The sequence below is a fragment of the Caretta caretta genome, chromosome 2 (assembly GCF_965140235.1).
Source record: "Caretta caretta isolate rCarCar2 chromosome 2, rCarCar1.hap1, whole genome shotgun sequence".
Taxonomy (NCBI): domain Eukaryota; kingdom Metazoa; phylum Chordata; order Testudines; family Cheloniidae; genus Caretta; species Caretta caretta.
The window spans coordinates 258,522,089-258,539,224 of NC_134207.1; the positions used below are offsets into that span (position 1 = coordinate 258,522,089).

General features: G+C 48.4%; 1 protein-coding gene across 6 annotated transcripts in view; it reads left to right on the forward strand.

Annotated features, from left to right (window-relative positions):
* The window catches only part of LOC125631186 (mitogen-activated protein kinase kinase kinase 3), a 124,093-nt gene that overhangs the window by 72,042 nt on the left and 34,915 nt on the right, over nucleotides 1-17,136 (forward strand). For 3 of the 6 annotated variants that reach the window (XM_048837479.2, XM_048837481.2, XM_048837483.2), the window contains 4 exons: nucleotides 6,020-6,063; nucleotides 7,390-7,489; nucleotides 13,884-13,997; nucleotides 15,913-16,024. In XM_048837479.2, coding sequence (XP_048693436.1) covers nucleotides 6,020-6,063; nucleotides 7,390-7,489; nucleotides 13,884-13,997; nucleotides 15,913-16,024 — 370 coding nt within the window. The remainder of the gene's footprint in view (nucleotides 1-6,019; nucleotides 6,064-7,389; nucleotides 7,490-13,883; nucleotides 13,998-15,912; nucleotides 16,025-17,136) is intronic. The other 3 variants (XM_048837480.2, XM_048837482.2, XM_048837484.2) reach the window with 3 other exon arrangements.

Consider the following 17,136-nt stretch of genomic DNA (forward strand, 5'->3'; position numbering starts at 1 on the left):
TCATGGAGGTTGAGTCCATTAATGGCTATTAGCCAGGATGGGTGAGGAATGGTGTCCCTAGGCTCTGTTTGTCAGAGAGTGGAGATGGATGGCAGGCAGTGGCGTATTAACACCTAGGCCGACAAAACTGCAGGGGCGGCGAATTTATAATAGCAGCCAGAGGCTGCTTCCCCCGGTGCCAGTTTGCGTACTCTGCCCTTTCCCCACCCCCTCTCTGCCTCTATTGGTCCCCTTCCCCAAATCCCTGGCCCCGCCTCCTCTCCTGTGCACCCCGCGTTCCTCCCCCCCCTTCCCCCTCCTTCGTGAAGCTGTTTCACCCACAAGCACTGGCAGGGAGCGGGGAGAAGCAGGACCTGGCAGCATGCTCAGGGGAGGAGGCGGAGCGGAGGTGAGCTGGGGTGGGCTAGGGCAGGGAGCTGCTGTGAGGGTGGGGCGCGGCAATTATTTCAGGGCCTAGGGCGGCAAAATCATTAATCCGCCACTGATGGCAGGAGAGAGATCACTAGATCATTACCTGTTAGGTTCACTCCCTCTGGAGCACCTGGCATCGGCCACTGTCAGTAGACAGGATACTGGGCTGGATGGACCTTTGGTCTGACCCAGTATGGCCATTCTTATGTTCACTCACAGCGTAATGATCAGGAGCTGTTCACAGTGCATAGCAACATAGGTAAGGAAATAAACCAAACTGGACTCAGTACTATTTTGGAACTGAGCTTGTAACATCCACCCAACTCTCGCTGATGGTGTTAGCTTTTATTAATTACGGTATAACCTACAGAATCCAATCAAAACCGCAATCCCATTGCACTGGGCACTGTACATACACATACAGAAGTGACCTTGGCTTCCACCTTGAGGGCCCAGCTGAGATCAAGGACCCGTTCGACTAGGAGTCAGAGACAGTCCCCACCCTAAAACAGCTCACAAACAAGGCATACAAAGGGTGGAGGAAAGGGAGTATTCGCCTCACTCCACAGCTGGGGAAGCAAGGCAAACTGTCCTAACCATGTAGTTCTTGAAAGTGGGTCTGCAGATTTCCTAGTCAACAGTTGCTGCCCTGCTCCTACCCTGTGGCCCATTACTAGCCAACTGAGTAGGAGAAACCATGAAACCTGAAGTTACATCAAGCCATGCTTCCCTGGCCCTGGTGGGAGGAGCATGTGAACTCGAATTGGTCGAGGCTTCCTACTGAAACCTAAAGAGGGGCACAGCAAGTTGTCTGCACATATGGGCTCTACCTGGCTGCTATGTTGGGCCCTGCCTTCTTGCTTGGCTCCTGCGCTATGCCTACACTGGCAATTAAACGACAAAACTTTTGTCTTTCGGAGGTGTTTAAACCTGCCCCTGAAAGACAAAAATTTTGCTGAGACAAGTGCCAGTGTGAACAGCATGTTGTCAGCAGGAGCACTTTCCTGCAGACAAAGCTAACCCTGCTCATTGGGGTGGAAGTTTTTTGTTGGCAGGAGAGCCAACAAACAGCGGCTGCGTTGCACGACTTTTAGCGGCATGGCTGTAGTGACACACTAAAAGTTGTGTAGTGTAGACCAAGCCCTGGATGCTGCTTTCATGACCTGTTCCTGATCCTTGCCTATGGTCTCTGAATCTGGTTCCAACCCTTGGCACGACTCTCTGACTTCAGCTCTAACCCCAACCCTCGACCTGACTCTCTGTCTCCAGCTCTGACCCTTGGCCCGACTTCCAACTCCGACTCCTGCTCTAATCACCAGACCCAGTCACCTCTGTCTCGGCCCCAGCACACAGAGAGAGTAAGTGACTTGGCCAAGGCTGCACAGGGAGTCTATTGCAGAGCAGGCAACTCACCCTGGCCATAGCCCCATCACTTCTTACCAGCCATAAGGCCGAGCGACAGGAGGGAAGGGGCGGGGAGGAGCAAGCAGGGGTGGGGCTCAGCGGAAAAAGGGGCATGATGGTAGGAGTTTAGGGGGAAGGGGCAGTGCAAGGAGGTGGGGCCACGGTTTGGGTGCTGGTGGCCCCCGCACTTTTAGGGACCTTCCACTGCCCCAAATCTCCGCAGTTCTGGTACAGAGCGCGAAGCATACTGTCATCCTGCTCCCCTCCCCCTCTCTCACCCTGTTGCACTTGAACCACTTGGGTTCAAAGGGGGAACCAATTAACGAGGGGAGTTTTAGTCCTATCCTCCCCTCCCCCTATACACACTAAACTAGTTATTTTCTTTCCATTAGCAACAAACGTATTCCCCCACCTCCCTTCCAGCACAGGCTGTGAGCGGGCAGAGCACTGATGAAGAATCAGTCGCATACTCCCTGCATCTGAAAAGGATAACTCCTGAATGGGTGGGTGACAACACTTCCTGAGCGTGTTTCTTATCTCTAACCCTGCATTTCCAGAGCATGAAGGCACAGTTTCCATACTCTCACCCTTCAGAAGGAAGGCAGGGCTAAAATGGCTGTGTCTTGGATGGGGGACCAGGAGCTAGCTACTCATTAGGATCATTTTTAAAAGGCCAGATCCTGAGAGGTTCTGAGTAATGCAACACACACTGAAGTCCAGGGATATTGCAGAGCTGAGGATTGGCCCCTAAAAGCCATGCCTGAAGAGCAAACATACAGCATAGGGAGAGGTGAGCCAGTTTAGAATAATAAAGACCACCAGCCACCAATTTTTGGTGCTTCAGGAAAAGAGGGTATTTTTCCAGTTTTGAACCTTAAGTGCTAAAATATCCCAAGAAGGCCTCTTCTCCTGGTAAGTGCACTGGCTCCAGCCAGTACTGGAAGGAAAAGCATCAGAAATGCACGAGGAAGTGTGTTCCCACAAGAATTCCAGGTCTGTGCTATTCAGGTGCTTACATCAGAGTGCAGCCCGTTTGGAAAGCTTTGGATCAGCATCCACATTAGAGACAGGTCTAAGTGGTGAAGTATTGAACCGGATTTCAAACATCCCAAAATTCAGAGGGAGGAAGGGAGACTGTTTCGGGTCCAAGGGTTCTGGTTCAGAACCTTTCTAGAGGTAGCAGCCAGCTGCAAAATATGGATATGGATCTGGGCTTGGATTATGCAGTCCTCTGCTGCTTGGGGGGCATTTGGCCGAGGAGAAATGGGGTGGGTCAGGGCCATTCCCAGTCAAAACTTTTGGATGCTCATTTGACGTGAACCCAAATCGCTGAGTCACTTCTCACTGACACCAGGCCTGGCTGAGTCACTTCTCACAGACACCAGGATTCACTCCCTCAAAATCAGTGGATATTTACACTGTATAAATGAGAGGCAAATCAGGGCCAGAAATTTTTGAGATTCACCTCACTGGTGAAGCAGGAAACGCAGGAAGAACATAAGAACGGCCATACTGGGTCAGACCAAAGGTCCATCCAGCCCAGTATCCTGTCTACTAGCAGTAACCAATGCCAGGTGCCCCAGAGGGAGTGAACCTAACAGGTAATGATCAAGTGATCTCTCTCCTGCCATCCATCTCCACCCTCTGACAGACAGACAGCCTAGGGACACCATTCCTTACCCATCCTGGCTAATAGCCATTAATGGACTCAACCTCCATGAACTTATCTAGTTCTCTTTTAAATCCTATTATAGTCCTAGCCTTCACAACTTCCTCAGGCAAGGAGTTCCACAGGTTGACTGTGCGCTGAGTGAAGAAGAACTTCCTTTTATTTGTTTTAAACCTGCTACCCATTAATTTCATTTGCTGGCCCCTAGTTCTTATATTATGGGAACAAGTAAATATCTTTTTCTTATTCACTTTCTCCACACGACTCATGATTTTATATACCTCTATCATATCCCTCCCTTAGTCTCCTCTGTTCCAAGCTGAAAAGTCCTAGCCTCTTTAATCTCTCCTCATATTGTGACCCATTCCAAACCCCTAATCATTTTAGTTGCCCCTTTCCGAACCTTTTCTAATGCCAGTATATCTTTTCTGAGATGAGGGGACCACGTCTGTATGCAGTATTCAAGTTGTGGGCATACCATGGATTTATATAAGGGCAATAAGATATTCTCCATCTTATTCTCTATCCCTTTTTTAATGATTCCTAACATCCCATTTGCTTTTTTGATTGTCGCTGCACACTGCGTGGACGTCTTCAGAGAACTATCCACGATGACTCCAAGATCTTTCTCCTGATTAGTTGTAGCTAAATTAGCCCCCATCATATTGTATTTATAGTGGGGGTTATTTTTTTCCAATGTGCATTACTGTACATTTATCCACATTAAATTTCATTTGCCATTTTGTTGCCCAATCTCTTAGTTTTGTGAGATCTTTTTGAAGTTCTCCGCAGTCTTCTTTGGTCTTAACTATCTTGAGCACTTTAGTATCATCTGCAAACTTTGCCACCTTGCTGTTTACCCTTTTCTCCAGATCATTTATGAATAGGTTGAATAGGATTAGTCCTAGGACTGACCCTTTGGGAACACCAGTAGTTAGCCCTCTCCGTTTATTCCTACCCTTTGTTCCCTGTCTTTTAACCAGTTCTCAGTCCATGAAAGGATCTTCCCTCTTACCCCATGATAACTTAATTTACGTAAGAGCCTTTGCTGAGGGACCTTGTCAAAGGCTTTCTGGAAATCTAAGTATATTGTGTCCACTGGATCCCCCTTGTCCACATGTTTGTTGACCCCCTCAAAGAACTGTAACAGATTAGTAAGACATGACCTCCCTTTACAGAAACCACGTTGACTTTTGCCCAACAATTCATATTCTTCTATGTGTCTGACAATTTTATTCTTTAGTATTGTTTCAACTAATTTCCCCGGTACTGATGTTAGACTTACCGGTCTGTAATTGCCAGGATCACCTCTAGAGCCTTTCTTAAATATTGGCGTTACATTAGCTATCTTCCAGTCACTGGGTACAATAGCTGATTTAAAGGACAGGTTACAAACCATAGTTAATAGTTCCGCAATTTCACATTTGAGTGCTTTCAGAACTTTTGGGTGAATGCCATCTGGTCCCGGTGACTTGTTACTGTTAAGTTTCCCAATTAATTCCAAAACCTCCTCACTTCAATCTCAATTCCTCAGATTTGTCACCTACAAAAGATGGCTCAGGTTTGGGAATCTCCCTAACACCCTCAGCTGTGAAGACTGAAGCAGAGAATTCATTTAGTTTCTCTGCGATGACTTAATCGTCTTTAAGTGCTCCTTTTGTATCTCGATCATCCAGGGGCCCCACTGGTTGTTGTAGCAGGCTTAAAAAACATTTTGTTATTAGCTTTTGAGTTTTTGGCTAGTTGTTCTTCAAACTCCTTTTTGGCTTTTCTTATTGCATTTTTACATTTAATTTGGCAGTGTTCATGCTCCTTTCTGTTTACCTCACTAGGATTTGACTTCCACTTTTTAAAAGATGCCTTTTTATCTCTCACTGCTTCTTTTACATGGTGGTTAAGCCACGGTGGCTCTTCTTTAGTTCTTTTACTGTGTTTTTTAATTTGGGATATACATTTAAGTTGAGCCTCTATTATGGTGTATTTGAAAAGAGTCCATGCAGCTTGCAGGGCTTTATTTCAGTTGATGAAGGGCTCTGAGAACTTCTGCTGAGAGAGACACTATGCGTAAAACTTTCCAAAGCACTTGAATGACTTAGGAGCTGAAGTCCCATTTACTTTCAATCAGACTTAAGTCATTTTTGAAAATGAGATTTCATTGCCAAAGTCATTTAAGTGCTTTTGCAAGTTTCACCCTGCATAAATGTAACTTGTTGTTAAACTACGTTTATCAATGATGTAGCTTTAGAGGGTGAGTAGTTAACAGTCAGTGGAGGTGCCATTTATTTATGCAGAAGTTTATTTTTATCACAATATGGACCAAGTACAGTTTTCAAGTAGGTGAGCACAGAGCTCCCATTGATACACTTGGCTTCTATTGAGTTTACAATCAGAAGGCAATGTGGCCCTAAATGGACCTGATCTGAAGACCACTGAAGTTAGTGGGAGCCTTTCCAATGACTGCAGTGGGATTTGGATCAGATCCATTTCAATTAGACTCTCAGGATCTTGGGAGCTAACTGATTTTCTCTCTTTCAGCAGCGGAATGCCAGGATCAAGTTTGAATATGATGGAGAGAAAAGGTGCGTTCCTGACCCGTTCCCGCATTTCCCTTGGCGCAGGGGGGAAAGGGCCCTTGCTTTCCCTCGCCTGCTAATGTAACTCCCATTGTAAGCAATGAGAGCTTGGCATGGGAGAGGCCTGTGAATTCAGCCATAAGTATTTCCTGGGACTAGTGCACAGGCAAATTGGTTCTAACTGTGATTCATTAAATGCCACTCACCAGTAGCTCTATTCTCAAACCGGTGAACTTAGCTGGACTTCAGGCCTCCCACATGAGTTTGTTCTTTGATTAGTAGCCTGTGACATTTACTTGAGATAACCAGGTTCTGGGCATGGGTCCCATAATAACAGAGCTGTGATTTGAAGGAAGCCTGCCCTCCCTGCTTGACATTGATGTGGAAGGCTCTCAGCTTGTTGGAGGGTCCAGTGACCGTGGCAGAGCAGGACACTTCGGAGAGTCAGGATCTCTCAGGCTGAGATGCATAACTAGTGCACTCTGAGTAGGGCTCTGTGTCTGTCACGGAGGTCGTGGAAGTCACAGATTCCATGACTTTCTGCAACTTCAGTGACTTCTGCAGTGGCCAGTGTGGCTGACCCCAGGGCCGCCCAAGCAGATAACCCCGGGGACAGCCACACCAGCCATTGCTGGAGCGGCTCTGCAGCCAGCCGCTCGGGCGCCCCCGCAGCCAGCCACACCGGCCACTGCTCGGGCAGTGTGGCTGGCTCTGGGGACTGCCCGAGCAGCAGTCCCTGTGGCAGCCAGAGCAGCTGCTGCTCCAGTGGTCCCCAGCAGTGGCCCCCTGGGGCGACCCCCACAACAGCATTCCCCCCCCCACAGGTACCCCCTCAGCAGCACGCCCTCTGCCCCCAGATTTAGTCAGGGGTGTTCAAAGAAACACCACTAGATCACAAAGAAAACTGGACAATGCCCCGTGGGTGGCACCTTTGCTAAATCTAGGTGATGTGCTGCTGGGCTAGATCCTGCCGGTTTTAGCACCCGTACACCATGGAGAGGGCAGAGGGTCTAGGCTGCTGCTGGAAGCCTCCGAAGGATCTTGGTGGGGTCAGCCAGAATTCTTTCTGGGCAGCACAGACAGCTTGCACCACATTAGCAAAGAGCAGGGTCTGTGCTCCCCAGCCACCTGTAGCTGTTCTGTGGGAGGGAAGGGAAGCTACTTGTGGGTTCACTGCCATGAACTACTCCATGCTTATTGATCACTGTTATTTATTAACATGGCACTTATGGCATAAGAATACAGGTCCTTGCTCCAAAACGTTGGCCAATACCATGGCACCCATATACCCACATGACACCTGTGCTGTTCATTTTCTGTATGTACGTACAGGATTCTCCAGTTTCCAAGACCAGTCAAATTCAAAGAAGTGCTACAGAAAGTCATGGATGCTTTTGGACAGATGATGGATTTGCACTATGCAAACAATGAGGTACTAAGCTGTTTGTGTTTACAGCCTGGCAGTGTCCCAGTTTCAGACTTAAACAGTGGTTTATTCCTAATCCTCTAATTTGGGGACAGAACATACGGATGGGGAAGAGGACAATCCTTCCTGATGTTTTCTGTCCTACTTAGCGTGCAATAGGTCTTTGTTACGACCCTGACTGAACTGTGTCTAGACACCGAAACAGGGAGCAGTTGCTAACTTGGCTCTCTCAGAGCGACTTTAGTACAGGTATGGGATGGTGGGTGAAGCCCCGGAACAAACGGTCCACCCCCTCAGATGCGGGAGGGTCCACAAAACCCAGAACTTGACTGACTGACAGCTTTGGAGAATTAAGCCCTCTGCTTATCTACAGGACGGGTACAGCACAATCGGCAGCAGTACAGCCTTCTCTGCCAACGCGCTTGGTCCGATAGGGGCAGCTGTAGGAGTGGTTGGTTCACTGAATCCCAGGGGCCACTGCTGCGGCTGCCAACAAACATTATTTGTATGTAATGTATTAACCAAGGCTGCCAGTTCATACCCGCTTTTTTCGAGGCTGCAATGTGGGGTTCTCACTAGGAACTGGGCTGAAGTCACTATACTAGTTTCATATGCTCCGCTGAAGGGGGCCTCAGATGGGATTGATGTGAGGTCATTGCTGATCTGGGCTGACTTGAACCCACGGCCTGACAGCTAAAGTGATAGGGAAGCTTGTACTTTCACCCCTTGTGCTGCCCTCGTTCAGTGGCTAAGTGTACCCTAATGCCCTCCAGTGCCAGCAACGAATTCATTTTAATGTAGCATCCCAGCTCCAAGCCATGTTAGCTTAGCATTCGAACTGAACGCTCCCCCCGTATGTTTCTGTGGCAGACGCAGTGGCCCCATGCAAGCTTCAGCACGCTCATCCTCAGCCATCAGTGTGTGGAGTCATGGATTTCTAAGGACTGAGGGAACGGACCCCGTGCTTAATTTGTTACTAAAGCGGTGCCGGGGCTCAAACAATTTTTTTTTTTTTACTTTCATAACTGATGCGGCAAGCCCCAGAGGTGCCAGGGCTACGAACCACCAAGCCTAGAGGTGCAGGGGCTCAGCCTTTGAAAGCATTGGCACAAATTAAGCCCTGCGTGTACCAGGATGAGGCTCTGTGTTTGTCACTGAGGTCACGGACGTCACAGATTAGGTGACTTTCCATGACCGCCGTGACTTTGGCGGCGGCCAATGTGGCTGACCCCAGGGCTGCCCAAGCGGCTGGCTCCAGGTCCAGCTGCTCAGATGGCCCTGGGGACAGCCACACCGGCCACTTCTGGAGTGGCCCCGCAGCTGGAGCAGGCCCAGAGCCAGCTGCATTGGCCGCTGCTCAGGTGGTCCCAGGCAGCTGGCCCCGGGGACCATCCGAGAAGTGACCTGTGCAGCTGGCTCTGGGGACTGCCTGAGCAGCGGTCCTGGGGGCGGTCGGAGCTACTGGACCAAGCCCACTCCCCAGCAGCGGCCCTCAGGGTGCCCCCAGTAGTGTTTCTCTCCCCCCAAGATTTAGGAATGGGTATTTTTAGTAGAAGTCACGGACAGGTCACAGGGTGTGATTTTTTTTTTTGTTTATTGCACGTGACCTGTCCATGACTTCTACTAAAAATACCTGTGACTAAATCATAGGCTTAACCATGGTCATCTTGTCATCTACAATCCTGCGAACCAGGGCATTATTTACATACCACTGCATACCGTGATTTGTGGGGTCCTACCAAGAGCTCAGAAGGGGTAGGCTATGAGTTGTCTTCCTATCTGGTCCTTCTGTTGAAGGCAGAATCAGACCATGGGGTTGATCATACAGCCTCGGACACTGGTGGTTTGTGCTTATGGCAAAGTCTGCCCTGCTTGTATAGTGGAGCTGGTCAGAGTTTTTGTTCAAAACTTAATTTTGATGAAAAATTGCCTTTTAGTTAATAAAAAATCTGTGGGAAATGACCAATTTCAATGAAAGTTTTCAGGATTCTGTTGGAAAAACTGAACCTGGAAAACTTTGGCCGTTTCCAGTTTTTTGACAAAACCCCAAAAACTTGTGAAGAAAAAGTTGACCTAAAATCTTTTTGTTTTCATGGAAACTTTCTGCAAGACTATCAAAAACAACCAGCTCTACTAGACAGTCTGGTTCACATCCCATTGGCTTGAAATGGAAAGCAAAAGAAACCCACGGCCTGCTTGCTCATGTATAAAACAATCATTAGGGGCCTTAATTAAAGTACAAATGAAAAACACATTTCCTCCTTTTTTTGCAGAGTGGGGTTGGACCAACAAATAGAAACCCCCATCGTTTAGAGCCATGTCTTTGAAGGGATTTCTGCCAGGATTCCATTTGCATAGGCACAGTTTTACATACATAAATGACTTGCATATGTGTTTTCTGTGTTCAGATAACAGAACAGACTTGTGCAGAACCCATTTGAACTTGCCATGCCACTTGGGTTTTGCAAGTGCAAATCCTGCAAGCGATGCTGCTGCTATTGCTCATCATAAATGTCTAACACTACGGCAGAATTGGCCCTCTAGGCTGTAGCTTTGACTGTAGCCAGAAACGTTACACATTTTCTAATCTTGGGTATTCTCTGATAGTCCCTGCTGGAAAAACTCTGCATGGAATTCTCTGGGAGTGAGTCACTTCATTCCAGGTTTCTTTCCAGTGAAAGATTCTTCCAACAAGAACAAATCGAAGTTTATGTAATATACTGTACCCTCTGCTAGGGAATGCCTGCCTGTGCATTTGCAGAGCACCTAGCACGATCCTGAGTAGGCCACAGGGTGCTGCTGTCTTAGAACCAATAAATAATTATAAGCATAAGAATGGTCTTAGATTTTTTTTCTTTCCGTAAATAGTCTCTGTGTCTGAGAATCTGCACCTATTGATATACAGGGCATTAGGCATCCGAGAACATTATCATGGAAATAGTACAAACCAATGAAACAGAACTTACAGAAAGGCAACTTGCGTGTCCATGGCATACTGTATTTGGGCTAATAGTTTATTCTGGACCAAATTCTGTTCTCGATTACACCAGTGTAAATCTAGAGTAACTCCGCTCCATTGAGAGCAGCCTTTGGCCTTTTCTTCATACGCAGACAGAACCTTGCCTTTATTATATGTTGTTAGTATTTAATGTTTGTATTGTGGTAGCATCTAAAGGCCAAAAACAGGTTGGCCTTTATGGTGCTAAGCACTGTACAAACACATAGTAAATGACAGGACATAATAGACACATGAGACAAGCAGGCTGCTTTGGAGATATGTATCCCTTTGAAAGGCCTGTGGACACAGGAACAATGAAATCAATTGAATTGCGCTGGGAGTGCTACAGATGCATCAGAGGGGTTCGCCCAATGCATGCAGAGTGGTGTGGGGATCTAACCTCATGTCGGGGCTGATCCCAATGTAGTGCTACGGGGTGTTGTGTTACTAGAAATGCCATCGGTCAGATGAGATGCAGAAGCCACATCTGTGGCCATTGACTGGCACTTTTTGCCAGGGTAGGGACGTTATCCTGGTTGAACTCTGACATGGATGAGACCATTCTGTCTGAATTCCTCCTGTGGTTTCAGCTGGATGCAGTTGTCTGTCCTCATCTGAGCTGTGACATACCTGAGCATTGTTAAACAGCTGCTTCAGTCCTCACTAGAGGTGGCCGCATTTCACCTGGGTTCTGTTCCTGGCTCTGCCACTGTCCTGTTGTGTGACCTTGGGCAAATTGCTTCACCTCGCTGTGCCACTGTTTCCACTTTGATCCCCTTTTGTATGTCTCCTCAATTTAAATTGGGGCAAGGACTGTCTGTCCCCATGTGTGTGCACTGGACTTTGCACAGCAGGGTCCCAAGGTTCTACTGTAGTATAAATAATACGTGAATAGTCTCACCCTTTTTCATTTATTTTTTTAGATCTGTGTAAGCTGCAGTGGATTGGCCAGTAGCTCCCACAGTAGAAAATGAGGCATGCCATCCACAAGTGTAGAAGGGAGGACTTGCAAGCTCGCAAACGTCACTCAGCGACGTTTCCCTCTCTTTCCTACCTGTCATCGTAATTACTCAGTTTATAGACAGAAGAAGCAAAGCTGTAGCTCAGTTGTGGAGTGTGCAACCTGCCAATTAGTGCCTAGGCTGTGTGCGTGTGTGTGTATGTGTGGCTATATTTAGTGTCTAGTAGAACCCTGTTCCCAGAATCTATGTATACAGCAGCCTGGATGCCAGATGGAGCAAAATCCACTTGCCAGACGTGGGTGATCGGTAAAGCCAAACTAAATACTGCATTCCCTCTGTTCCAGAGGAGGGCAATTTCAGCTTGATGCTTTTGGCGTCCCCAGGCTGGTCTGTGAATGGATTAATGATGTGGTAGTGGAAGGAGACACGGTGACCTACAGAACATTTTGTTCAAAGCAGCGGCCGAGGGAATGCAGTTTGGAAAATACGTGAGGAGCTGGGTGAAGCGGGGGTTGTGGAATTACCCAATGGTTTCAGGGCCAAATTCCGCTTCTGGAGGAAACCAGGGGGAGTGTAAGGACGGAAGGTTGCCCTGTGCATTTTGCAATGAGGTAGCCTCAAGTGTCATAAAGCAGAAGTTAAACGTGAGGCAGATTCTGCTCCTAGCTACACAGCTGCATTGAAGTCAGCAAACCTGCATGCACCCACAACTGAGAGCAGGATTTGGCTTTATTATAATCAGTGTTTTGGGATTACAAGAGACTATAGATATCTTTTCCACTGGACACACATGCAGAATTCCCATTGACTTCAGTGAGGTTAAGCAATGTATTGGATCGATCTAGCCATCCCAGCTAGAATCTGTAAGGAATGATGGTCCAGGGGTTAGGTCACAAGCCTGGAATGTGGAAGATCTGGGCTCGGTTCCTTGCTCTAAAGTCTATCACAAACTTCCTGTGTGACCTTGGGCAAGTCATTTAGGCCTAGATTTTGAATGGGAATTAGATGCCTAAATACCTCTAAAAATCTGGCTCTTAGCCTCTCTCTGATTCACTTCCCTATCTGTACTATGGTAACGAGGGCCATATAAGTACCTAAGATAGATAATTACGTAGCAAAGCTGTGGTTCTTGGCCTCTTGCCGCAACTCTAGCAGTTTCTCATACTGAGATCTTAGCTGTATTGGCCAGTGCCTACAGCTTCCCGTTCCCCAGTGTGTGCCCTAGCACCTTTATCTCAGACTGCACACACTGCAGGCACACAATCCGTAATGTATTTACTGTGGGCCAGACCCCAAGGCAACAGGACATAAGGCTGGGGGAAGCAGATGTTTAGCTTTGGTCCAGGGTAACAGAAAGGGGCACTAACCAGGCACCTTTGAAATGCAGCTACTTTAGGGGTTGGAGTGTAGCAGCTGACCTGCACAGCATGACACGCCACATAGCAATGTGAGAGAGCAGAAATATTGGTTAAAGACACCAGGGTAAAATCAGACTCCTACCAAAAAAAACAAACATGGGACTTTTACCTGTGTCACACAGACAGGGCTTTGTCTTTCCCACAGCAAACTCAGTGGGTTTGCTTCAGCTGAAAGGCTAAATGGAGCCTACTGGGAGTTGAACCCGTGGCTCTGGTGGGGAGAGGTATTTTAGTAATTCAAATGTAGAAGCTAGGCCTTGTCTACACGTGGGATTTGCCCTGATCCCATTTGTGCCCAGCTGCAAGGCTAGCTGCGCCAGTGCAAACTCTTAGTGTGCACAGGCTAGGATGATATAAACTCAGTTTGTATCTGTGCAGTTTATACCTGCTTGAGACCAGAGTAAACTGTGTTGATGCAAATCGCAGCTTATATTGGCTGTGCCTGTATACATGTGGGGTTTGTACTGATGCAGCTACTTTGGCATCACTGATGAAAAATTGCCCAGTGTAGATAAGGCCTTAGGTCACTAAGACTGAGCAGCATCCACCCATAGCTTTGTCCCCATGAGCAGCCCAAGCTCTGTAGCTGGTTAGCGTGTGCACAGTTGACTTGAAGATGAGTATCAGAAGCATGTGGGGGTCCAACGACTCATAGAGAAGGGGAGTCAGGAAGATCACCCCCAACAGCCAGGGGTCTCTGTAATGCTAGCAGTTTGGAGCCACTGATGACTGGTAAGCTTTTTTCTTAGCTCTCTGGTCTTCTCACTGGCTGGATCATTGATGCCGCTTTCAGGCGTTCTTTGTGGGCATTGTTGTTGTAATTTTATCCTGTTCCTCCATGGATGATATCTTGGAAGAAGAGGTTAAAGCCCCTGAATGCTCAGGGGTGCTTGAGTTTTGTTTTCCATCCAGACTCTCCATTCCCTCCCAAGCCTTCTGTGAGCGGTGTGAAGTTTCTGCTTCCTTTGTTTACCCACTTTGTGACTCTGCCGTGCTGTGGGTGTTTGTTCAATCCCTTCCAGCTCCTGATCCCACTGAAATCCCAGGAAGACTTGGACCGAGCGGTGGAGCACTTGGACCTTAGCCCTTCTCTGAAGAGCCTGAGGGTGTTTGTGAAGGCTCCAAGGAAAGCAAATGTGAGCCCTTTAGCTTTGTTCTTTTGTCTGCAGAGTGAGTCGCGCTGTTATTGTATAGGGGGGAATGGAAAGGAGAAACGCTGTCCTAGGGGTGTCTGCTCGTAGCTGTCTGAGTTGGCACTAGATCTGCCAACTTCCGCTTGTACACCTCTGCTCTGAAATCCGCCCTGTTGGCAGCTCGGTGTAAATGCTGTTGCCGGCACAGCTGTTGAATTTCATTTAGTGCTTTCTGCGAGGCAGGATTGGCCACTATGGCAATAGGTGCCTTATAGATTCCTGAGAGAGACGGCAAGTGTATATCCTGTGAGAGGACATGCACACCGTGCATCTTCCAGGGGACTCCTGTGTGGCCCAGAGGGATGTGTTTGTGGCAGGCCATTTATCCTGCGAGCGGACCTTGGGATAGCAGTGTCGCTCTATGGTCATACAGGGCCAGATTGTCATGGCCGTTGCATGGGTTTTCAGAGAGAGCAAAATAAATTCTCTCCCGACCTTACGTACCCTGCACATCAGCCAGGGCAATTGCAGCCTCTGCACTTGGGACAGAAATGGGACTGTTCCCTCTGTGTGATCCAGGATGGCACCCCGAAGGCAGGGTGAGGAGCAGGTGCTCCATCCTACCGGATACTGCCGACTGCACAGTCCCCCTGCACACCAGGCTGCTCAGGTGTGCACCAGCCCTCCCTGGGGCAGGGTGGCTCTACACTTCTCCCTGCACTGAACCTACGCACTCTGGGTGTACTTCCGAGGAGAACGGTCTGGCTCTCTAGGTGTGTGCAGGTGCATCCTGCCAAAGCATGTGCTGTGCTGCCCTAAGCACGTTCTCTGTGCATTATGTCAAGGGGCAGCTATGCAGTCATAGGACACGCTGCATTTCATAAAGGGCCAGATCCTGTGGCAGGTGCTGATTGCTCTCAGCTCCCATTGACTTGGAGGGCACCTGAGAGTGCTCTGTAGCTTTTGCAAGTACTCAAACCTTGCTGGATAGAAACCATAAAAAGGGGATTCAGCGGAGATTTGAACTGGGTCTGTGAAGTCCTAAGCTAAGCACCCTAGCCATTGGACCTTCCTTCCTCATATCATTCCTGGGCACCTCCTGCTGGCCAGCCCATAGACGCGCATGACTGCAGGAGCATTGCAGGTTCAGAAGTCGCTGCTGCTAGGCCAGGGCAGCTGAGTCAGAGAGGGATACAGGTGCACTCCAGTGTGGAACAGAGTTGGCCAATGGCTTGTACTCCAGCACCTTCTGGGAGTACTGAGAAGAAAACCTAATATATAATTGTACATACTCGGATCTAACTGCATGTCAGGGCCATGGATTTCTGGAGCAGTCTACGTATTTTACCAAAAAGCCTCACCAGCACGGTGTTGTTAAAGCACCATATTGCCCAGATGTGGCAGTTACCACCTTACCCACTGGGTATACTGTTCCCCTTTCCATTACCCCTTTGTCTGTCTGTCACTTTTCCTTTCACGGCCCAGTCCTGCAACTGGATCGAGATGGATGGGCCCTTACACTGCACAGAGTTTCATTAAAATCCATGGTGTTTGCAGGGGTCTGGATCTGACTGAAGGATTGGGGCCTGAGACAAGGGCGCTTGGAGCCTTCCCAAAAGTGGGGAGGTCGGGAGTCCCTTCTCCCCAAAGCCCCTCCTCTTCCCCTGGAGGCCCCACCCCGGCCAAGCCAGAGCAGGGCTGGGGAGCCCCACACACACACTGCCTGAGGTGAGGGTGGGCCGAAAGCAGCCCCCTGCCTATGTCCCTGCCCCCAGAGTCTTGTGTCGTCGTCCCCCCCCCCCCCGGCCATCATTTAGTAACGAGAAAACATGATAGTCACCAAATGTCATTTTCATGGGAATGTCTGGAAAGGTACAAACCCCTGCCCTAGAGTGTAACAGCTTCCTTTGCTTCGCAGTTCCTCCAGCCCAACAACAGTAAGCAGCATGAGATGAGAATATCCAAGTCCATGGGTGACATCATGGGGTCCCTGTATAAAGACGCCGAGAGGACGCGGAAGTATTCAACAGGTGAGTGAAATGCGATGCGCTCAGGTTTGCTGCACACCAGTGCTGGTTCTTCGCAGGCTGGCCGTACCCGGTCCCATCCCTGTGGTTCATTCTTGTTTCCTGACATCTTTACATCTGGCCAGCGCACTGAAGGCTCAGTGTGGCTAGTGTCTGGGTCTTGGCCCAGAGGAAAGGTTGTTCCTGCTGAGCTCACATGCTCGTTGCTGGCTTGCCTGGATCCAAGAGAAGCGCTGTCAGTTATCTTGCTTAAGAGCCAGGGTTAAGTGCAGAGGTTCCTGGTCTCAGACTTGAAGGGAAAACGTGTCTAGTTGTAGAGGATTCAAATGAATTCAGTGCTGCTGAGTTTGATCAAGGCTTGGGACAGTGCAGAACCCGAGGAAGCCAGGTCCTCTCAAACCTTTGCATAAATTGTTCTCTCCCATTTTCTTTACTTTTGCCTTCTGCTCCACTCTCTTCTGTCAGCAAGAAGGAAATAACATGGCTGAGTGGACTGGGATTCGGCAGCTCCTGTGTTCTAATCCCAGCTCTGCCCTGGGAGGAAACCAATAATTCTTTTCTCACGTCTTCTGGCTTCAGTGCAGTTGCTCTAGATTTTCACCAGTGTGAGAGGAGAATCTGTGTCCTTTTGTTACTCTGGATGTGCCTCTGAACCTCTCTTGTTCCACGTGGTAAAAGAGGATTCCTGGTACGGTACTTACCCCCATGGAGTGTTGTGAGAATGAATGTGTGTGAAGTGCTACTCAAATGAAACAGAACATCCTTTACACTCCAAAGTGCTAGTCTTCAGCCAGTGCTGAGGTCCTACTCCCTCTGAACACTAGGCCCTGATGCTTCTGGCCCTCAGTCCACATGTGCAGTGCCTACTGGGCCTGGTTTCTGTTCCTGGCTCTGCCACAGACTTGTGTAGCCTTGGGCAAGTCTCTTCATCTCTTTCTACCTTGGTTTCTGTCTGTGAAATGACTCCTCTTTTTAAGTACTTTGAGAGCGTTGGTGAAAAGTGGCATTGTTAGACTCCTCTTGATGGTTAATAAGAAAATTTATGGAAAATCCGGTAGGATTTAATAGAGGATGGTATACTTTGTATAGATCTATTAAACCACCACAGAGAATTT